Source organism: Mesoplodon densirostris, chromosome 16 (genome assembly GCF_025265405.1).
Source record: "Mesoplodon densirostris isolate mMesDen1 chromosome 16, mMesDen1 primary haplotype, whole genome shotgun sequence".
Classification (NCBI taxonomy): Eukaryota; Metazoa; Chordata; class Mammalia; order Artiodactyla; family Ziphiidae; genus Mesoplodon; species Mesoplodon densirostris.
Genome location: NC_082676.1, coordinates 42152251 through 42176477, shown reverse-complemented (window position 1 = coordinate 42176477; position 24227 = coordinate 42152251). Strand labels below are relative to the sequence as shown.

General features: G+C 47.3%; 1 protein-coding gene across 1 annotated transcript in view; it reads right to left on the bottom strand.

Moving 5' to 3' along the window:
* Positions 1-24227, bottom strand: part of GALNT17 (polypeptide N-acetylgalactosaminyltransferase 17) — a 480774-nt gene that overhangs the window by 196721 nt on the left and 259826 nt on the right. The window contains exons 4-5 of the mRNA XM_060077976.1: positions 11492-11666; positions 7272-7469 (exon numbers count right to left, since the gene is read on the bottom strand). Of these exons, the coding sequence (XP_059933959.1) occupies positions 7272-7469; positions 11492-11666 (373 nt within the window). The remainder of the gene's footprint in view (positions 1-7271; positions 7470-11491; positions 11667-24227) is intronic.

The following is a 24227-nucleotide window of genomic DNA, read 5'->3' as shown; positions in this document are numbered from 1 at the left end:
GAATCCCAGCTTCAGCTCTTACTGGGAGTGTGACCTTGGGTAAAGTGCTGCCCCTGCGCCTCAGTAGCCATGCCTGTGAAATGGGGATGATAGTAATACTTATCTCATAGGGCTAGTATGAGGTGTACATGGATTTGTACTGTGTAAAGCAAAAGAAAAGTGCCGGGCACGTAGAAAATTCCAGTGTTGGTTATGATTTTTATAAGCTTTCCCATCCACTCCACTCACAAAGCTTCCCCCCTCCTACAAATCCACACTTACATGCGCTGAAGTGTGATTATGCACAGTTGAGCCCTGTGTCTCCAACTAGTCCAGTAACTCCCCCAAGAAGATCATGTAATTTACCAATACTGTCCCCCCAGAAGTTCCCACCACAAGGCTGAGCACACAGTTGGTTCCTAAAATATATTTGCTGATGCATAGGGATGATAGCTCTATTTCCAAGTCTAAGACAATCTGATTCTTCACTTAAAGATTTCCTCTCAGCAAGCCAGTCATCTTCCTCTAGGGAGGAAAAAAAAATAACCTTCTTCTTTTATATACATTTGTGCACAGAATTTGAGATTCCAGCAACTATACATATCCAGGACAGCCCTTTCAACTCCCAGAGTCTAACAGGCTCTAATGGCTCCTGTACCTTATAATTTATTATCAAATTATATGTTGGATTAAGGATTGCTAATTGTTAATCATCAGCTTGAATTAGTTATTAATGAGTAATGTCGCTAATTACAGGGTCACCTAACACAGAGCAGGCAGGAACCGCTGGCACTTCGCAGAAGATGCCTGACTCAGCTTCAGCCAGTGCCCTGAAAGCAACGTGCTGTAAAACTTCCCATCTCTGATGACTCCATAGACCCTTCCCTCCCCTGGTAAAAGTCACGGGATTTTACAGCTGGAAAGAACTGTAAAGATCAGCAGTTCCCAAGTTGTGAGCTACAGAGCTCTGAAGGCTGCTGAGCTAAGGCAGGTTCCCATGAAGTCATGGTGCCTTCAGGCTAAAGATAGTATATCCCTCTTTCTTACCTTTGCTACTATTTTTCACATATATGGACATAATACTATCAATAATACAATTTAAGTTGGTATCAAAGCACGACAGAATTCATAGTAGTTTTTTGTCAAGAAATCTTCATGGACAATCTATTGATTTTATATTTCTGAACCCCCAAGACAGCCGTCAATTAGTTTTTGGGTTCTAGGTCAGCTCACCCATTCCCATCCCTCTTGGCAATTATGCCAGACCTTTATTTATCATTTTTTCTGTAGCCCCCGATCCAAAATTTCTCTCTCTCTCTCAGCAGTGATTTCGTCTCTGAATTCATAATGTGGGTCACACAGCATAAGCTCTCTCTTCCTGCTCTTCAAGACCAGACTACAATTCACATTCTTGACCCCATCCCCTACTTCCTCTTCAGGGTCCTTCTTTCCCAAACAGCACCCTCCCTCCTTTCTGTGTCTTCAGACCCTCCCTCTCTCCTTGCTTCATGCCCTCAGCTGTATGTACTGTGTTAAAATGGGACCTTTCATGTCCACATTTGGGCTGAGGATGTTCAGGCAATAGATGCTATACTCAAACAGATCATGCAAAAAGTTCAAAGCAGATAACCAAAAAGCAGCTAGCTGCCTGATGAGGATGAGTAAGTGGAGTTTGGGAGAGGAGTGTGTCAGGAGAGATTCCCTGGAGCAAGGTGTACCCTGAATCCCCTTCCCCAAGGGGAGAGGGTGGGCATCCTACCATCTCACCCCAAGCCTGGTGGTCAGCACTCCTTGCAGTGGAGAAACATACTCACTGGTGCCTGACTCATGCTAAACAAGTGAAAAATGGCCAGCGGAGCAGATGGGGGCCCTGTGTGTGAGAAGTCACTTCTCCCCTCCCATGCAAGACAAAGGTGTGTGAGTCTTGGAAACCAGATACGGAAGCCAGAAAGGATGTTGATCTGTGACCACGTTAAAGTGCTCACTATAAAAACTCACTAGAAAAGGGAATGAAGTACTGACACCTGCTGCAACATGGATGACCCAAAAAGCCACATACTGTATGATTCCACTTATATGAATTGTCCAGAATAGGTAAATCCATAGAGACAGAAAGACTGGGAGTTGTCAGGGGCTGCGGGGAGGGAGGCATAGGAATGCATAATGGGTGATGCAATCTCCTCCTCTTCCTAATCGTTCACTAACCCTGACTTCTCTTCTGAGCCTCAGATGTCACTCATCCATTCGTTTGTTCACTAAATGTTTTCAGCATCCCTACTAAGTGCTAAGTACTCATTAGTCACTGGGGTTACAGTAGGAAAAAACACAGGCCTGGCTTCATAAAGCATATAGACTAGTAGCTGATAAAGAATGGTAAAGAAAGGCTCTTCCACTGGGAGAACCAGGTCGGATGTCTAGCAGTGGTTCTTTTTTTTTTTTTTTTTTTTTTTTTTTTTTGGCCACACGGCTCGTGGGATCTTAGTTCCCCAACCAAGGATTCACACAGGGCCCTCAGCAGTGAGAGTGTGGGGTCCTAACCACTGGACTGTCAGGGAATTCCCTTGCAGTGGTTCCTAATATAAGCCCTGTGGATCATAAGCAGGTTGGCTTCCAGGCATCTATAAATTCATGAAATTATATGTGAAGTTCTGTTCACTCATACATGCTCAGGAATGAGGTGATTTATGGCTTTCATTAGATTATCGAAGAGGTCCTTGACTCAAAAAAGTTTAAACTCCACTGGTCTAATGACAGGTTGTTGACGTGACATTAGAGATGATGTTACTTTGGAGAAAAATCGGGGCTTAAGACATAGATTTGAGAGCCTTCCCTGCACAGAGGTGAGAGCGGGGTCAGTGCTTCCCAGAGTCTTTGACTTAAGAGTCTCGGCAGCAGAGGACTGTGACGCACAACAGAGGCGGCAGGGGATCTCTGATGGCTTAACTCAAGCTCCAGGAAGTCCAGCCATGTTTCTTCCACGGCTTTGAGTGACACTTTCCCCAAACCCCTCAGCCCCACCATAATGTCACAGACCGCAGGTGCCACAGCTCCCAGCATGAGAACCATGGACTAAGGCTGTCCTTGGGTATGACCGAGGTCTTCATGGGAGCAAGTGTAGAGCACAGACCAAATTGTGGGGGTCCGGGGGGTCAAATCCACTCTAAAAACATGTTTGGCCCTCATAGTTTTGAAGAAGAGGGATTTATTGCCATTATTTGGAAGTCAGGAGATTTCACAAACTGATCTGAATTTGTGTCTTTTCTTAAAAGTCTAAGGACTTGACAACGCCGGCGTTCTATGCCCCCGTCGCCATCACGTGGGGCTGGCAGCAGCTGGCTCCTTGGGCGGGGCATGTGTTCTTCAGTCCCCACTGCCACCCCTCACACTTGGCTCTCCCCTCTTTAATGGCACCTGTCTACTCTCAATGCTTGAACCTCTGGTGTAGACAAAGAAGAGCAGAGGAAAAACCTTGGGAAATAGCTGTTTACCAAACAGGAAGGAAAAAACATTACAAAGGAAGAAAGAGAAAAAGAAGTAAAACAGAAAGGATATACATTCCCTTAATGCAACATCTCCTATATTGTATGGCCTACTGGGAAGACTCAGTATCTAAAGATTCATCCAATCTAATGTCATTTGGATGGGGAAAGAGTTCTCTTCATCCTACCCTTTACCAGAATAATCATTACTTTTAAAATACTGAGATCACAAGGAGAAGGGGGAACCATCACATCCTGACATTTAAGAAAGAGTATTGTTGGGACTTCTCTGGTAGTGCAGAGGTTAAGAATCCGCCTGCCAATGCAGGGGACACAGGTTCGAGCCCTGGTCCGGGAAGATCCCACATGCTGCGGAGGAACGAAGCCCATGTGCCACAACTACTGAGCCTGTGCTCTAGAGCCCATGAGCCACAACTACTGAGCCCACTTGCCACAACTACTGAAGCCCGCGTGCCTCGAGCCCATGCTCTGCAATAAGATAAGCCACCGCAATGAGAAGCCCCGTGCACCGCAACGAAGAGTAGCCCCGCTCACCACAACTAGAGAAAGCCCACGCGCAGCAGCGAAGACCCAACGCAGCCAAAAATAAGTAAATAAATTTTTTTTTTTTTTTTTTTTTTTTTTTTGCGGTATGCGGGCCTCTCACCGTTGTGGCCTCCCCCGCTGCGGAGCACAGGCTCCGGACGCGCAGGCTCCGCACGCGCAGGCCCAGCGGCCATGGCTCACGGGCCCAGCCGCTCCGCGGCATATGGGATCCTCCCAGACCGGGGCACGAACCCGTATCCCCTGCATCGGCAGGCGGACTCTCAACCACTTGCGCCACCAGGGAGGCCCAGTAAATAAATTTTTTAAAAAATAAATAAACAAAATTAAATGGTTAATTTAAAAAAAAAGAAAGAGTATTGTATCTGCTTAATAACATCAGAAGGGCCATAAAAAGTCCTTCCTTCAATTAAATATCTCCCTCAACTATTAACAAATTAAGCATTGCATAAGTTATGATACATTAAAAAGAGATCATCTGATTCTGTTGTGTACATCAGAGGTATTAATGACTCATGATCACGACTCCATTTTCTTCAGTCTTTTTAAAACACGTATTAATCCTCTGTTAACGTTACCTAAAGTACACGCTCGGTTTTCGCCTAGTGCCTCACATACTCAGGGATAGCTCTGTGTTCTGGGCATCCCAAAGCACTGCACTGTATCCATTCCTTTTCCTCTGTCACTAACACCACTGTTACACTTTCACTCCCTTACCCATCACGGCTGGAGGTCAGCCTCCCTGTGTGTCAGAGAGAAGCAGTGCTTGGACAAAAATACGAAACACTGTCAAGCCATCGCTTCAAGATGTGAAGGCCATGGGGTCTTTAAGCACACCCCATTAATTTTGTGTTAATCGTGGTACAACACACATAACATAAAATGTACTGTCTTAACCATTTTTACACGTACAGTTCAGTAGCATTAAGTACATTTGCAGGATGGTGCAACCAAATTCCAGAACTCTTTTCATCTTGCACAGCTGAACCTCTACACCATTAAATAATAATTCCCCATTCCTCCCTTCTCCCCAGCCCGTGGAAACCACCATTCTACTCCCTGTCTCTGTGAATTTGGCTATTCTAGCTACTTCATATGAGTGGAATCATGTAGTATCTGTCTTTGGTGACTGGCCTATTTCACTTAGTGTAATGTCCCCAAGGCTCATCCGTGTTGTAGCATGAGTCAAAATTTCCTTCTTTTTCTTAAGGCTGAATAATATTTCATTGTATGTACATGTCACATTTTGTTTCTCCATTCATCTGTTGATGGACATTTGGGTTACCTCTACCTTTTGGCTATTGTGAATAATGCTGCTATGAATACGGGTGTACAAACATTTCTTTGAGACCCTGCTTTGAACTCTTTGGGGTATATACCCATAAGCAGAATCACTGGACCATATGGTAATTCTATTTTTAATTTTTTAGGAGCTGTCATACTGTTTTCCATAGCAGCTGTACCACTTTATATTCCCACCAGCAATGCTCAAGGAGTCCAATTTCTCCACATTCTTGCCAACACCTGTTATTTTGCTTTTTTTTTACACAGTAGCCATCCTCATGGGTGTAATCTCAACCATTACATTTTAAATATCTCTGAAGGTTATGCTTTGGTTCTCAGATAACACCTTGGTGATGAGTCTACATTATTATTTGCAGAAATCTGAGGGCACAGCCCTGCAGCAGGACACGGAGACACTGAACATCTAGGCTGGGCTGGGAACTGAGCCATGAGACATCACCAGCTGAGCAAGTTATTAGCCCCAAAGATTACCTTCTTTGTTGCATAAATTTGCCCATGAGTGGCTCTGCCCTAATGCAGTCTGTCAGCTTTCAATGTGTGCCAGAAAATAAGAGAATATGCAACGGGGGGGGGGGGTCTGTCCATCTCAAAATCCTACTCTGGTTGATTAAAAATTTATAAACTGAGAAAGAACTTTATGGGTACTTGCAAACAGTCCTCACTCCTGTTCCACAATTGCCCCCTTTATACCAACAAACACTGTCCTAAAACGAGGGCAAAGTAAGACGGCCCCTTCCACCTCTTCTAACGTCGAACCACGAAGATACTAAGCCTGTTTTGACCCTCACGTAGGACTCACAGAAAGTATTGAACTGTAACTCGGGTATCATCTTAGCTGAAAATCAAAGCGTTTGTTGTCGGCTGAACAATATTCCCCATGCACCCTCCCAAAATCCACATCCTAATCTCTGGAAACGGCAAATGTTACCTTATCTGGAAAAAAGGACTTCACAGATATGATTAAGTAAAGGCTCTTGAGAAGAGGGAGACGATCGTGGGTTATTCATGTGGACCCCAAATGTCATCACAAAGGCCCTTATGTGAGGGGAGGCAGGAACATCGAGGAAAGAAGGCAGCCACGTGATGAAGGAAGCAGGGGGAGAAAGGGAGGGGATGTAGCCGTGAGGCAAGGAATGAGAACAGCCTCCCAAAGCTAGAACAGGCAAGGAAATGGATTCTCCCCTCCAGCCTCAAGAAGGACCCAGCCCTGTAGACACACCCTGTGTTTAGCTCTCTAAGGCTCACTTCAGATTACTGCAGTACCTTTAGAAAGTAAGAGAATAATTTTCTGTGCTTTAAGCCCCTGAATTTGTGGTAATTTGTTACAGAGGCCACAGGAAACGAATACGACATCAAAATCCACCTACTTCATTCCCCATCCTTTATATCTGAGCTTCCCAACTGGTACAACACCAGGGATCTATCTCCTTGCTTCCAGGGGATGCTGGGTGGGGCCTGGGGCAAAAATCATACAGAGCTGCCCAAAGGCCCTGGGTTACCCCAGGTACCAGAGAAATATTGTCGTTTCCTACGTGCTCCTGCGTCACGGCGATCGTGAAGCATCCAAGTATGAAAAAGTCCCAGGAATTCATACCTTTCAAACTTCACACTTAAAAGCTCCTGAACACAGTTCAACAGATATGAGGAAGAATAAAAAAAAGTGTGAGCCGTCCTATCAATTTCCATCCTTCAGGACGGCTGTTTGATAAGCTGCACTGGAGAATTTTTAGCCAAAGAAGCAAAATGCAGCGTCCTCTCTCAGCAAGAAAACTTCAGTGGGAAGACACCCCCAAATTCCTAAAGCAGCTATTTCCACACTGCAGCTCCATCCTCAAGTGGTCTCTTCCAGCCTCCCTCCCGCCCCCTCTCCCCGGGTGGGTGGGATTCTCTCTCCCCTGGGATCTGGGGACGAAAAGGCCACTGGAGCGCATCCTTGGCACAGACCTGATAGGAAGGGAAGGGTCTCCGGCGTCCCACCAGTCTTTCGGGGGGCTGATGTACATGCACCACAGCTCCCAGCTGTACCCGTGGGCCGAGTTCTCATAGCGCTGCACCTCGAAGGTGTCCTGTTTGATGTTGTCGATGGAGGGGAGGATCACCCGCTTCCGGTTCTCCTGTATCCGCGAGAGGACTGGCTCGGCCCTGAAACACAGAGAAGCAGAAATAAAATCTTTCACTTGAGGCTCACCCACACCTCCAGTGGCCCAGACCCCAAGACCACAGACAATGAATAGAAGCGTCGTAGCTAAAGGCTGGGCTTTGGGCAGGCTGGAACTCAGAGGGAAACTGGGCTCCCAAGTGGTGGCTCCAGCTGGATCAGGTGGCTTTAAAGGACCCCTGCGACATGTAGCTCATGCCCTCACCCCTGTGGGGTTCCCACAGTGCTGCCTGCATTGGTATGAAAGGCCTGAAGCAGGGACTCAGAACACGAGGGCTTCTGCCCCAGAAAGTATGGCCTGTCTTTTATACCAACAGTGTCTAAGCCAAAGCTTAGACAGGTATGAGGAAGAATAAAAAAGTGTGAGCAGTCCTATCAAGACCCTCCTGATAGGGTTTGCATCTCCCTACAGTTTTGTACAGTGTTTTCAGTTTCCCCTCAGGCACTGGCCGATGCCTCTGTTTTTTTTCTTTTCTGCTGGAGCTGAATTGCCTTTTCCCCAAATAGGTCACTTCTGCCCTTGGTGGCCTGGTTTCAATAAGCCTTTCACTAGCTTCTTTGTGCGTGTGACTATTTCAGTTGTTTTAATTGATTATTTAATTGATTTCTTAAAAGGGATCTAATTGGATGGGTTAGGGATGGCAGGCAGGAACTAACTGAATGCAAAGGCAGGCAGGATCCTGCCTCTCAGTGAGCCCACCCGCTCAGGGCTACAGCAGGCGACAGGCAGGGACCTGGCTCCAGGTTTAAGGTATAGCCCTGCCAGCTTAGGAGAAAGCAGATGGTCAGGCACCCCTGCCAGAGTGCGTCTCCGACATAGATGTAGGAAGGGATCATTTCCCATATTCGAGAACGAAAAGATGGCTCTCATAAACCAGGGCATTAATCTCCCTGCTTAGAACAGGGTGCAGGCTTTGGAAAGGAATCAAGTGAAAATCCCATTCCTCTGTATTATTTCGAAGAATAATGAGAACGCTCGGCCTCCATTCCATCTCTTTTCATTTGCATCTACTGAATTACCTGTTGGCACATCTCATGTTTCTATTTAAAACGAGCAATAAAATATGCCCTGGGCCATTTACTGCCTCCGATACTTTTGCACACACCTTAGAGACTGATAACCAAACGGGACTGACTTTCCCTGGTTTCTAGATGTGCTTCAGAGCTCCGCCCCCTCCAAGTCCTCACTCTTGCTGTTCTCCTCCAGGAACGCCCTTGTGCCCAGGCAGGAAATCTAGCCACCCACACAAGCTTCTCTAATCAAGTGCCACCTCTTCCAAGAAGCCTGCCTTAATTTCCCCCAGTAGAAGACTCTCTCCATCCTCTCAACTCTTAGAGCATCTTCTCCATCATATTCAAGTCACCCTGATAACACACTGTCTTTGCTGATCTTTGAACACACGTTTTTCTTCCTTATAAGCTCATGATAGCAGATGTTTATCAAGCACTTACTACTTGCCAGGCACCATTCCCAACATTCTGTATGGGCTGATTAATATAAATCTCACAACAATCATATGAGATAAATACTATAATCATCATTTTACACATGAGGAAACTGAAGCCCACGGAGGCTATGCCCCAGCCCGCACAGCCAGCTGGAGGTAGAACCAGGTTTCTAACCCGGATGGTCTGGCTTCAGGCCCAACCCCTAAGCTCCACAGCCCCCTTGGATGGGCCACCCTTCCCCTAGGCTGGTCTGGTGCCCTGCAGGTAGAAGTATTCAGCTCAGCCATCACTGTGTGGGGGAAGTTACTGAGTGTAGGGCAGAAGACCTTGGTTCAAATCATGCTTCTGAAGCTGAGGAGTTCAGTCTCCCAGTCTGGGACAGAGCGTACAACTAACTGTTCCCAGCGATTTGCTCCCCTGCCTTGGGACATCCCGCCGATGACCCCGAGGCCTGCGGTGTTTACCTGCTGAGGGACACGCTCTCCCTCAACCCCAATTAATGTTTAGCTTGGACCTGTGACCTACTTTGGCCAACAGAAGGTGTGACCATGTCACATCTGAGTAGAAACTGTTATCTTTTTCCCTGAGCTACAAAAATGGTACATCCTAGGCAGGGGCGCTCCTTGGGTCCTGGGACGCAGAGGCCATATGGAGCAGAGCCACAGACAGACAACCCGCAGTGGATCTGCCACGTGGACAGGACAGAGATCGTTACTGTAGGGTGACCTAGTGAGAGTTGCGACACACGGTCTATCTGCCATGAGGACGTACACCCCTCTGTTGGAAGTCTGGAAAATGAGTCTGAAGGGCTAAGACTGGATCACAGACATCAGTCAAAACTAGACTATAGGCTCCTGGAGGGCGGATACCAAATCTCACCAGATTCTGAACCCCAGCTGAGTGGCCAACTGTCCTCTTTGCCCAAGACCGTTCTGATTTCACTACTGAAAGTCTTGCATTTCGGGAAATCCCTCAGCACTGGGCAAACCCGATCAGGCAGGCACCCAAATCACAGCCTAGAGCGGTCATTGGGACTGGTCATCGTCCAGCAAATATTTGTCAGTTAGTTTAAGTGAAAGGTAATGAAGGCCTGAGCCGGGAACATGGAGGTCAAAATGGAGAGGAAAAGGTAGACATGAGAAACAGAGGAAAAACCAGCTAAAGCTGGAGGTGGCTTGGATGAGTAACACGATGGGGAGAGAAGAATCAAGCGACAGGGACATGGGTGGTACCACCAGTTTTGACAGGAGAGAAATGAGGAGGGAATGATATGGAGGAAAAGGTGAGACAGGGCAAGGCTGAGGCTCCAACGGAACTTTCAGGGGCATCTGTTCAGAAGGCTTCTAGCTCAAGGGTTCCCAAACTTGAGTGAGCAGCAGAGTCCCCTGGTCGGGGGGCTGGTTAAAGCAGCTTACTGGGCCCCATCCCCAGAGCTTCTGATGTCATAGGTCTGGGTGGAGCCCAAGAATCTGCATTTCTAACAAGTTCCCAGGTGATGCTGACGCTGCTGGTCTGGGGACCACACTTTGAGAATGATTATGAGAGATAAACAGTGGTGAGGCTCAGAGGAGGTCAGGGCTGCACACCTACAGCTGTGTGTATCAGGGTCTGATGGTGGCAGAAAAGGCAAGGAAGAAAACTGGGGTCTGAGATGGCAACAGATGCCTGTGTGCAAGTGAAAGGACCAGTGTTAACGGTGACCCCACGTTCCAAACCTCTGTGTGGTCATGTGCATAACCATCCTTTTCTCTGGCCATTAAAAGGATTCTAAAATTTGTTTCAAATGAAGAATAGACATTTTAAGGCATAATTAGTGATGGGATATTGGCTCTTCAAATATGGCACCGTGAACTTATTCAAGATGGTATCATTGAGTGTAAATAAACATTATTAATGAATTTAAAGACTCTGCTTCTTACTAATTAAGCAATCCTGGCATAGGGGTTTAACCTCTGGCTTGATTTATCATTGGTTAGTTAGAAATAATCATATAACTGTAAAGCTCTAACCTAATCTTAACATGCTCATTGACTGATTTGGGCATTTTTGACGCTTCACTCCCTTACATCCAAAATCTACTCCCTGTATGTTCATCGATTTCTCTCATATTGTTCTTTTCACCTGGAAAAACATGAGGGGCCACATCAGCAGAGAGAAACCCTTCCCTTCCTCCAAATGATGTTAAAGATGATGCCATAAATTTTTTTTTTTTTTTTTTTTTGGCCACATGGCATGTGGGATCTTAGTTCCCCAACCAGGGATCATGCCCTCACCCCTTGTATTGGAAGTGCAGAGTCTTAACCACTGGACTGCCAGGGAAGTCACGATCCCATAAATTCTGGGAAGCTTTGCCTCAATAGGTAAAATTATAACTGAATCTCTTTTTTTCAACAGTCAACCATCCTCCCCAGAAATGGAAACGAGCAAAGTAGCAAAAGATTCTCCATTCTTGCCAGGGCCCCAGAGGAAACGGCCAAAGTGGCCCACCTCCCAGACTCCAGCCCTCCTGACCATGCTGCAAATCCCGAGCGCTTCTAGGTTTCAGCTTGTGACCTACCAGCCAGCGGTGAACTCCACGTGGGCATCAAAGAAGCCGGTGACCTGGCCGGTGGCCACCTTCCAACCCTCGATGCGAGCTCGGATCAGGCCCTCTCTTTTTCGATTTCTCACCACCTTCACCAGCCCAGGGTAGCGTTTGTGGACATACTCCTCCAAAGGGGCCTTCAGCTCCTCTACAAATGACAAAACACAGGAAGGTCTGTAAACATGTCAAATGTGCATCCAACCCACTGTGAGGCCGACAGATCTTCAGTTAGCTCAGAGATTGCAGAACATTTTGCATGTTAGTCATTTTAGTAGAAAAGTCAACTTGGTCCCAGTGATTCAGGAGACATCTCTGACTGATGTCCTTTGGGATTTCTTTCTGACCCTTCCTCCTTCCTTGGCCAGCATTCCTGTGCCCCCACTGTCCCCTGGGTCTTGTTTATCAACTTTATATGGGTTTTTCCATCTGCACATACGCTGGTTCTCACAGAATGTGTTCTGGGAGGTCCAGACCCAGAGTCACACCCTAGATGCAACATTAGCAGGGTCTGTGCTTTGATCACAGGATGTGAAAGAAATCTTTGCTCAGCAGTAGAAACACTACCGTGATGGTGAAAGGAAGGCCATCAGGGCTTGAACACTCCCTCCTGCCACCAGCAGGTGGTACAAAGTGCGTGATCTATATGATCTAATTTAATCCTTACAGCCACCCTAGGTTGTTGCTAGATTAATCCCATTAATTAACTAGATGAATTCCACACTGCAAATTAAGAACAGTCTTAGGGAGACTAACCTGTCCCAAGGTCACAACCTAGGAACAGAAGAGCTGAAACATGGGTCACATGTGTCTAATTCCACAGATGTAAAGGGATACCTTTGTGTACTTGAGAATCACTGTCTCATCACAAGGAAAAAAACAATATTTTTAACTTTTGTGTTTTTATATCTATGAGATGAGGATATTAACTAAACTGATTATGGTAATCACTTCACAGTATATGTCAGTCAATCATTATGCTGCACCCCCTAAACTTAGGCAGTGCTGTATGTCAATTATATCTCAGTAAAAATGGGGGAAAGTCAGCAGGTGTTGAAGGATGGACAGGGAAGGGTTGACAGAGAGGGGATTCTGAGATATGCACACTCCAAGGATGCGCCCTTGGGGAGCCTCAGGGGTCCAGAAGCAGCCCAGCTGACTCAGATGTGAGTGGTCCACAGACAATACTTTCGGAGACATCGTCACCTCTGACCTTGCTCTAGAAAAACCCACAAGGCTGTATTTACAGACATTGTGCAGACCCCTCACTTCCTAGTTATACACAGCAATGTTTGGCAAATTAAAGCCATATATTTGCAGCACATGTAGAGGCTGCCCTCTCTAGGTCATGGCTGTTGTCCCTGGGAACGATGCAGCCATGTGACCCAGGAACAAGTACAGAAAATGGGGGATTTAGATGGATGGGAGTGAAAGAGTCCCCAAGGGTACAGAGACACGACGTAGTTCCTGTCAGCCACAGGCATGGATGGTGGGGGAACAGGAGTGTTATGGGCTGAATTGTGTACCCCCCCCCCCAAATTCATCTGTTAAAGCCCTAATACCCAGTAACTCAGAATGTGACCATATTTGGATATAGGGCCTTTAAAGAGAAGATTAAGTTAAAATGAGGTCCTTAGGGTAGGTCTTAATCCAATCTGAGCAGTGTCCTTAAGAAGAAGAGATGTGAACACACACACAGCCCCCAGGAGCACGCACACAGAGGAAGGACCATACAAGGACACAGGGAGATGGTGGCCGACTGCAAACCAAGAACAGAGGCCTCAGGAAAAACCAACCCTGCCAACACCTTGATCTTGGACTTCCAGCCTCCAGAAAAGTGCGAAAATAAATGTTGTTGTTTAAGTCACCCAGTCTGTGGTACTTTGCTAGAGCAGCCCTAGCAAACTAATACAGGGAGGAATTAGTTTGGAAAGGAGAAAAAAATAGCACCTGGGTGGAGAAGGGGCAGAAACTCTAAGGAGGCACAAGGTGGTTGGGTGTTCAGACTGGACTCAGACTGCCTTGGGTTCAGAACTCTGTGCCACCTTTTACTACCTGAGTGACCCTGGGCAATCTAGCCAGTCAATGTGTGCCTCAGTTCCCTCATCGACCGAAGGGGGATGATAATACAGTCATCCCTCAGTATTTGCAGGTTCCAGGACCCCCAGGGATACCAAATCCACAGATGCTCAAGTCCCTTACAGTTGGTCATCTGTACCTGCAGGCTTCACATCCAGGGATACTGAGGGCTGACAGCAATAATATAGACACCACAGGGTTGTGGTGAGGATTACAGATGTTAATAAATTCAAGAATGCTCAGAAGTATCCCTGGTACAGTGTAAACGCTCAACACGGAGTAGCTGATAGTAGTAATTATTCTCCCTCTTTCCCTCAATATAGGTTTAGGGCACTATGTCAAAGCAGCCCAGGGAGCCTGAGGAAGCCATGTCCAAGATGGAAGAATAGGCCTGTAAACCAGAACTCTGGTTCTCAAACTGGAGGCCACCAACAGCATCAACTGGAGGGGTTGAAATGGATTGCTGGGTCCCTCGCCCACAGGGTTCATTTTCAGAAGGTCTAGGCTGGGGCACCCATGCTCTGGTATGGGGAGCCACACTCTGAGAACCACTGAGTTTGAATGCTTGGCAGGTAGCATTACACCCTCAGTAAGTTATCTATTGTTCGTCTTTTTGCCGGGTTTGCTATCATCTTTGCCATCATCCCAGAGCCGGTGAGGGGCCTGGTGCAGAAGCCAGGCTGTGGGGACCGTCGAATTCTTCACTCAGCCAGGTACATGGGACTGGGGTGGCTCAAAGAATTTTCAGCTTTTAGAGACCATCTCCTGACTGAATGTTGGCTGCATTTTCCCATCTGTTCATTAAATTTCTTGGAACAACAATGCTAGCAAGAAGGTTGGACGGGCCATGCTTGCTTGGTTTTTCATTTCCTCCCCTCGAGTGCTGGGTGGGTGGGCAGGGGATGAGGGACACACCATGGAAGGCAATGGACTGGGCAATGGGCCCACAGAATAATACGGTGGGAATCCTGCTCACCCTCTAGGGTTGGCCTGGGATGGCAGGAATCTCAAGAATCTCTGTAAGTTCAGGGAGAACATTCTGGGCGCTGAGTGCCAGGTGCCACGACAGGGACCTGCAGGCATGGTTGACCTTCAGCTGCCAGGCGACCTGGGACCCTGAGGTGCTGTGCCCTGTAACCGGATGTCAGCTCCCAGCCATGCCGGTCACCATGTCTAAGTATCAAATGCTCTCCACATTTGTTCAGCAGTTGTGACTGAGCCTTCAGAGGAGAGAGACAAACAGGCATTTACAAGTTTGGCAAAAAAGAGTGAGGTTTGCTACCACTGCCCTTCAACATCTCCAGGCTAGTGGGATATGAATATTAAAGTGCTTTGAAAAGTTTAAAGGGATAAAAGGATAATGCCTCATCATTTGGTACTAGCCTATGGCTGCTAAGAATAAATAAGATTTACATATAAAGCCCTTGACATGCATTCAAAATCTTATTTCTCATACTAATTGGTCTATTAATATTATTCATATTGATCCATTTTATAATACCCCATGAACAATAGCACATCCTTCTAGCTTGTCAATATCATTTTAAACTCCAGGCACTATCATTTTATAGCCATAGTCACCAGCCTCGATCTTTCAAGATTCAGTGACACATTGTTCCAGACACAACTGAAGTGACGCCCTGGGGTCTTTCATGGGAACACGAAGGGAGATGCCAGCATCCGAACAAGAGGCACTGAGAAGGCTTCATTTCCCAATCCCTGTATGTGATTCTGGACCCAATAAGGTATTGAGTTGTGCCCCCGCTTGGATTTAAAATCAATTCGGACACAAGCACTCCCTTGAGATGCTTACAATCTGGGCAAGGAGATGAGCCATGTTCAAAAAATTCCAATATTGAGGAGCTAAGGGCCAAAGAAAAATGGTCGTAGAGGGAAAGTGTGATGGAGGGTCACAAAGGGAGAAGTGATTTTGGCCAGGGGTGCCAAGGAGAAGGTCGTATCTGAGTTAATCAGCAGGTTTGGATGTGTGCTCTCACTATTCCAGAATACACAAGCACACAGCAAAACACAGGTGTGGAACTGGATCTGCTGAGGTGACAGTCACTAGTGTCTGGGAGACTGGGAAAATGCCATTAATCAGAAAAGAGGAAAAGAAGAAAAGCAGGGCTTCCCTGGTGGCGCAGTCGTTGAGAGTCTGCCTGCCGATGCATGGGACATGGGTTCGTGCCCCAGTCCGGGAAGATCCCACATGCCATGGAGCGGCTGGGTCCGTGAGCCATGGCCGCTGAGCCTGCGCGTCCGGAGCCTGTGCTCCGCAATGGGAGAGGCCACAACAGTGACAGGCCTGCGTACCGCAAAAAAAAAAAAAAAAAAAAAAAGAGAAGCAGAAGTTGATGGGTTCACCTGGGGACAGGTTGAATGGCTAGCAGACCTTTGGGGGCTGATTGCTGAACCAGGATAATGGTCCAGAGTGAGAAGACAGGGCACGGAGTGTCAGGGACATGGTGGGGAGAGACGATGGCACAGGAGGGAGTGAGAGTTCCAGAAGAAGACTTAGAACCCCACTTTGGGAAACGTGTGCATTCCGGAGACAGGAAGCAGAGCTAGAGGACAAGACGGGCTAGAAACAGCATCACAGGGGCAGAATCATATCAAGCGCAGAGTTTCCAAAAGAAGAATCTGTGCATTCATTTCATAAATATTTATAGAGCGCCTACATGGTTGAAAATGACACAATCCCTGTTCTCAAAGAGTTATTCAACATCCAACGTCAAGGAAGTCAAATGAGTTAGAGAAAATGAGCGCTGAGAACAGGCCACTGATCTAGACAAACAGTAGCTTCCTGATGGGAACAGTGAGAAAAAAGAATTCCCTTCTGGATGCAGCTGGGCCCTTCGGGGACAGGGTTAGCTTAGGGAGAAGTGGAGGAGTAGGACAGCTCAGGAGAGATTTCCAGAAAGGCTGGTCCTGGTGGAACAGAGTTGTGACAGCCTGAGGGCATTGGGGTGTTGAGATTACGAAGTTGCTTTAAAGTGAGAAAGCCCACAAGTGAACTGAATAAAAACAAGGCCCCCAGGCTCACCATGGAAGGAAACAAATCCTCAACCTGACAGCGGTAAGAAATGTCACACCCATCACCTAAGATCCCTTATCATCCGTAACAGATGAAACCATTCCTGGACATTATAACGACAGTAAGAAAAACATTTTACATATGATTTTTCTCACCGGCAGACTCAGAGAGGAAAATAAAAACTCACTTCTGCAAAAATAAATGTTTACCTACCAATGTTATCAAATCCAATACTAAATTGGTCTAGAGCCATTTGGGAATGCTTGTGTTTCTTAAGGTTTTGGTAAGTAGCACTTGAGGGTCAAGAGGGGAAAGGCAACCACTGCCTGTGATCGGAAGGGACCAGAAGGGAGATATATCTGCTCCTTAACAATAAAAGGACTGCCTGTCATCCAGGCTTAAGGAGTAGACATCGATAACAAGAAAGTTACAAACAGTGAGAACTAAAGTAAAAAACATTATTACAGAATTATATCCAGATCCCACAATTTCAGTGATATTAGAGAATAAAACATCAGTCTAGTCTCTTGTCTCTAAACCCTGCTCAGAAAAAAGTGTGGACATAGAAGGCATCTCCACCCGCTCCCAAAACTAGTGCATGAACCTGGGTACCACACAGACGTGGGCTTGGGAGTGGCCACACCGTCTGGGGTTGGGCCCCATCTGTACCTCTTAACCCGCAAGGTATCAAGTCTTGCTGATGAGACTCACTGAACGTTGTAATTCTCCTCAAGGTATGGAGACTCAAGATAATCAGTCTAAGTTTAGATGGTGTTTCTCAAACTTTAACCTGCATGAAAATCACCAGTAGGTCTGGGGTGTGGCCCAAGAACTTGCATTTCTAACAAGCTCCATGAGGCTGCCACTGCTGTTCTGGTGAATGCGCTTGGAGTAGCTCTGACTTAGAGCTGACCCCCTATCCACCCCCACCTGTGATGAATTAACCCCTGTGCACAGAATAGGTCTCATCCGAACTGAGCAGACGTTCCAGAATCCCAGTGTTGGCCACCGCCCGTCTCTGCTTTTCCCACTGCCTGGGCCTTCTTCTTCCGCCTTGTCTGAAAGATGGAACCCCTTGGAGATGACCTCAGTCCACAAGGTGAGGGTTTGTCTTGCCATTTCCAAAACTGGGATCCTGATGGCTAACCCCCCACCCCACCCCCAACAGAGCAACCTCACCATTAGTCCCTTGACAAGGACCCCGATGTTCCTGGCTTCTGCTCTCACTCCCACAGTCTATTACAATGACAAGTGGTACAATTCTACCAACACTGCTTCTGCTGCCATCCGTACCACCATCACCATCACAGCCACTTAGAACCAACACTTCTCCCTGCCAGCAGCTGCTGAGGTGTGGGCATGCCGCTCGCTGGGAATGCATGGGTTGTGACAGCTGGGATGCGAAAATAGCACATATGGCATGTTCCAATTAAAACAAAAAACCAAAAAAACCACCTGGCGCAAAGCCAGTGCTCCTCAGAATGTGAGACTCCGCTCTACCTAGGAATCACCTGGCACGTGATGCAGGTTCCCGGGCTGCCCTAGGCAGTTCTAATTCAGTGGGCTTCGGTAGGGTTGACCAGCACTCCAGATGATTCTCCCACAAACCCAGAACTTCTCAAAAGCACTGCCTGATTTTTCTTTCATTGTTTTTACCGTGGTTAGATACACATAAAGTTAACCTTTTTGACCATTTTAAAGTGTACAATGGCATTAAGTGCATTCACAAGGTGGTGCAACCTTCACTGCTATCTAGTTTCAGAACATCTCATCACCCCCAAAGGAAACCTCACACCCATTAAGCAGTCACTCTCCATGTCCTGCCCTCCCTGCAGCCCCTGGCGACAACTAATCTGCTTTCCATCTTTGCCTCTTCTGGATATTTCATAAAAACAGAATCATACAAGATGTGGCCTTTTGTATCTGTAAGCCCTGGTCGATTTTGAAGGGGCGGGGGGTGAAGTATTGTTTTTGAGTGTGAATTTAAATCCCTAGGCCGTACTGAAGGTCTGATTCCTGGTTCTGCTACCCATTAGCTTTTCTGATCCCCATTCTGGTAATTTGGTTGACTGGAAGCTTATTCGCAAAGCCCCTCCAGACTCATTAAATGGGGTTCTAGCCTCTCAGAGGGGAGGATCCAACCCTTGGATCGGTGTTCACACCCCCAGTGTCCCCCTGACACCAGCCTTTCTCTCCATCCCTGATGGAAACTTCCAGCTCACCATACTTGGGGGCTTTAAGTCAGCAGAAGGAAAAAACACATTCCTTAACACAGATTCAGTGCAGCCGTTAGGCATGATGCCCTACATTTCTGCAGTGCCTTTTTTTTTTGAGATTTTTTTTTTTTAATATGTGAATCAGCCATGATGCCACTGAAAGAAAACAAAAAATAGATTTAGAACACCTGGATTTTCAGGTATGCCTGAGAATACCTTTATGCCTGAAATAACTAACCAAAACTAAAGGCATAAAAGCGGCCAAAGATCAACAATGCATTTTTTTAATTAATGTTTTTTTAATTTAAAAAGGGAAGGGGGAGAAACCTCATGCAATATGTGGGTTTCTATCTGTCAGATGGAGTTAGTTAAGTCCCAGAAACGAATCTGGGCTTTGAAGGACCTGAAGTTTATATAATCTGAAGGATCCCCTTTAAGAAAACGAAAAAAAAAAAATCTCTCTTTTGTAAATTTTACAAAAACCCACGGGCCTGTGAACCACTGTTAGGCTCCCTACCCACTGCCGCCGCCACACAAGTGAGGGGCCCCAATCATGAGCTTCCTTAGCTTCAAGGGGAGTACACCTTGGTACAAGGTGAGGCGGGCTTCTTGGATGCAAAATTGCTTTTTGGCTGACAATCACTACTTTTCAAACATTTCAAATACTATGTTTGTCTGTATCTATAATAAAATACTGATATCCCCTAATTGCTAGCCAAAGCTGACTAAAAAGGTCAGCTCATCATGAAATGCTCCAAAACACTACTCAGATGAGTTCCCTTCTCGTATTTAACTCGAGAATGATCTCTCTTGCAAACTCGTAACACTCCTCGAGTTTTGCTTTCACATTTACTGAATCCTAATTAAGGATATTCTGTTGTAACTGCCTTACCTCTGGCAACTCTTTCTACCCTCGTCAGCACTCTGTGAGGTAAGGGGTATTATGATCCCCATTTTATGGAGAAAGGAACTGAGGCCCAGAGAGGGTAAGCACTCGGCTGAAAGTCACACAGTTCATAAGCGGCATGCCTACCCTCCTTGTCATTCTGCCTGATTCCTGCGGATGCGAGGCCGTGAAAACTGAAGTTGTTCATCTGCTCGTGCAGAACTCAGCCTCGAATGTGGGAAGTCGAGGCCTGACTCAGGCTTGGCCAGGAACTGGCTCTCTCTGTAACTCTGAAGCCCCCATGCTTCTGCTCTGGGCACACTTTTCCAGCCATCCATCCACTGACAGTGGTTGGCCCTCTCCAGGCTCCAAGGGAGGGGGTTAGCAAGGAGAACAAGCTGAACTTCAAACTCCTCCAAACAACCCCACTAAACTCTGAAGGGACAGCAGTGACGTAAGGCCACGCACCTCCCCTCCGCTGCCACGCCCACCGCTCCATGCATGGACCTGGAAAGTGTGTAAAAACCCAAGACGAAATAACCCAGAAGGCGTCTATACTGTATGTTTCATTCTCTGGGCATCACCCAGGTTTGTGGACTTAAATAATGCATTTTCTGACTACGGGAGTGAAAAAGAGGTGAGGCGAGAGCCAGAAATTTGGGGAAGAATGGGGGAGATTAAAAAGGGATGTTTTTGCTGTGTATGAAAGCATTTTAAAGGCGATTCCATAGTGAGATCAAAGTAAGGAGAAAAGAAAGCGAAAGACGAAAAGAAGCAAGAAAAAAGATGTGAGGTGCAAAATACCAAGGTGTTGAACTAAATATATCACACGGAGTTGTGCATTCAGGAGAGGGGCTTTGAAAAGGAAAGCCATCTCCGCTTTCAACTCCTTTGTTAAGAAATTCCTCTCCACCGCTTCTTCCATTTAAATTTCATCTTAAAAAAAAAAAAAAATACAAGGAGCCCAAACCAACAGGAAAACACCGTAATGCCTCTAGGGGTGCTTCCAGATTGTTCCCCCAAATTAAGAGCGTTCCCCTATCTCACCCCATCAAAAGGCAGTTTAAAGTCCGGTACTTGCAGCTGATTCTAATAATAACGTGAATTTAAGCGATAAAATTTGTCTGCAGCCTGGAGTGTGTTTTTCTTTCATTATGTTTCTTATTTACTGCGATATTGATTCTGAACGCTCCGAAGCTGTCAATCCTCTTCCTTTAAGTAGCCAAAGTCACCGTCATTAAGGGGGCTCAGGGGGGAGCAAAATGGCACACAGGAAACAGGAAACCCTGGAGAGAACAGGGTCACAGCGTGGCGCTTGGTCACTTCTTGGAGTTTTCTTTAAGTGCAGTTGGCAGCCAGGAATGGGATAAGTAGAGTACAGCATCTGGGCAGTTTCCCCTTCTCCAGTATTTTGGGGACCTCTGTATTCAGAGCCCTGAATTCTCCAAGGTCAAAGGCAGTATGGGTCCTGTGCAAAGAGAAAAATGCTTATGCACGCTCACCAAAAAATGGTGCAGGTGAAGGTGTTAGGTAGCACGAAAATGTTCTATAAATAGCAGCTTTTATTAGGGTCCAAGAGGTTTGCAGAACCTAACATGTCTCTTCTAGCCCAGGGAAGACGATCAAGATATATAACAGCCAGGGCTTCCCTGGTGGCGCAGTGGTTGAGAGTTCGCCTGCCGATGCAGGGGAAGCGGGTTCGTGACCCGGTCCGGGAAGATCCCACATGCTGCAGAGCGGCTGGGCCTGTGAGCCATGGCCGCTGAGCCTGCGCGTCCGGAGCCTGTGCTCCACAACGGGAGAGGCCACAACAGTGAGAGGCCCGCGTACCGCAAAAAAAAAAAAAAAGATATATAACAGCCAAAGACAGGCAATGACCGGTCAGAACAGATGCGAGCTGGAAGGCCACGCCGGGACGTGCTGGCTGAACAGCAGCTCTGCAGATCCCAAACCATCACCGCACCTGACAGTCACACACAGGGCACTCATTTGGACTGAAGACTAGAAAAAGTCCTACTGATTAGGTACTCCCAGGGTGCACAGAGCAGGGATGTTCTGAGGTGGAAAAAGAATGAAAAGGGAAAGGTCTCTGGGAGGGAGGGTACCTTGGGGCCACGTGCATTTGTGCATCATTGTGCTCCTACACTGAGCCTGGGGGCACCTGAGAGGCAGTGACACACCTGGTCAGGAGCATTCATCGTGAGCTGCTGCATGATGTCAGGGTAAACAGTTAATAGGGATATTGGTCCCTACCTGAGAGGGCTATTTGGGGTATTAGGTAAGAGGATGCATGCAAAGCGCTTAGCTCAGTGCCAGGCACACAGAAGAACTCGATAGATGTTACAATTATTACTCATTTTTTATTGCGTGTGTCGCTGTATACTGAAGGGAGAGTGGACACGTCTTGGGAAACAATGAGATGAATCTGGTAAGGGGACAGGAGGGCTGCGGGGGAGGGAGTCTTAAACCGGAAGGAAGCGGGAAAGCACAGAGGGAGGTGACAGTTCCCAGGGAGGAGGCCCCAGAGTCCTGGTTCCAGGACGAGGATGGCTGAGTTGGAGCCCCGGCTCCTGCCAATTCTGGCTGCGCTGCCGTGGATGAAAGCACTTCCCTCTCTGAACTTGAACTTCTTTTTAAAAATGGATATCAATGACCATCTCCCAGTGTCAACGGGCGTGGTCAAGACTCAAGGAGATGCGTGCTCAGTTAGCACCATGGAGTCGTGCCCAGGAGGGGAAAGGGAGTGTCAGGGTCCCTCTGCATTTGTGCTGCCCAATCCAGGGTTTCTTGACATCCTACAGGGGTCATTCACTCGCAGGCCCCATTGAGACCAGACATCTGATGTGTAAGACAAGGAAGCTAGCAGCCAGGCAGGACCTGGCCCTCAGGATTCAGAAGGCAGCCATCCTGCCCTGAGGGTAAGAGGAAGGGAAAATATTTGTTCCAAACTGTGTGCAGGTGCCGGGCACAGTCCCTCCCAGACCCTACAGCACAGCCTGAGGCCACAGAGCCTCTGCCCGGCAAGCAGCCCAGAGCTCTCAGCTAAAGTGACCTAAAGGTACTCTTGGCAATGCCAGCTCAAGGATCCACCTCACTTTTCGAAGAAAATAACATTAAAGCTCCAACACCACTCTTTGGGGAACAAAGGTGAAAATGGCCACGTCTGGCCTTCCTGACGATATTTCCACCAACCCCTGGGCTCTCTTGATCCACCTTTCCCTCTGTCTCACCTGTCAGCTTCTCTGATCTCCAGCCTGGGCTAGGCTGTTCAAGGAGCCTTTTTTTTTTTTTTATCCCTCCTGCTCTGCGGCTGCTCGGCGTTGTCACAGGACGTGGTCAAGCTGTCCCTACTCAATCCTGTGGCCCAGCAAGATTCCCCATCTCTGACTGGGACTCTCTCTCTGAAACTCCAATCCACCCATCAATTCTTACATGTCAAATCCCATTGCACGCCTCCCTCTCTATGCCCCAAGCATCTGTGTCTTGAGATCCGGGTTTGTCTACTTCCCCCCCACTGCTGTTTCCTCCCATCCACATGTCCAAGTTCTAACTGTCTCTCATGGTCCAACTCAGGTGTCACATCCTTCTCAAAGGCCTCATTTATTTCCCCAACACGTGGGAACTCCAAGTGTGAATCCTGTGGATGTTGTTACAACCTTTGGGGTCCATGGTCTGCCTGTCCACCTTGCCCCCTCCATTTCTGAAGACTTCCTCCATGGTTACTGGTGTGTGGTAGTTCTATGCATGACCCCGCCCTTCTGGCCACAGTTGACAGGTCCAACGAAGGGTATCTGACCCAAACTAGAGCACCAGTTCCCTTCCCTGGGATTCCCCTGGAGAGGTGGTCCTGTCTCCCTACAGTGGCTGAAGCTGTAATTACAATGTCTACTTTGGGCCATCTTTGCAGCCATATTTCCCTCCAGATGGCCTGGGAAACTGGAGGTGGCCAGCCTTCCCAAGCCAACAGGGGAACCGAGGGGCTCAGAGACAGTGGAGACCCGGGACAGAGAAACCTGGCAATGTCTGAGTGCCTGGGTCTCACTTTCCCTTGGCTCAGCTGCATGCCTGTCCCTGGGGTGTATCAGCCCCTCCAGGACCTTATATTGTTGGGTCTTACCTAATGGGAGCTCAAAATCTGATCCCAGGGCAACACTTTCAACACAGTTTTGGATTACTCCTGATTCTGCAGGAATGCAACCCATTCCCCTTAGTATCATAGTCAAGGTCACCAAGACTAACACAGAAACTTTTCCTCCACTGGAGGCTGGGCTGGAAGATAAAAAATCAATCAGATTTTTAAAGACACGGTGTCACAAAAATGGACTAAATGACCAAAGAAGTTTGCTTGAACATGTGTCTACCATAACTCAAGTAATGGGGCTCTTGGGCATTTATCCCAAGGAAATGAAAATTTATTTTCACACCAACATCTGTACACCAATGTTCATAGCACCGTTACCTGTAAAATCCCCAAACTGAAACAACCCAAATGTCCTT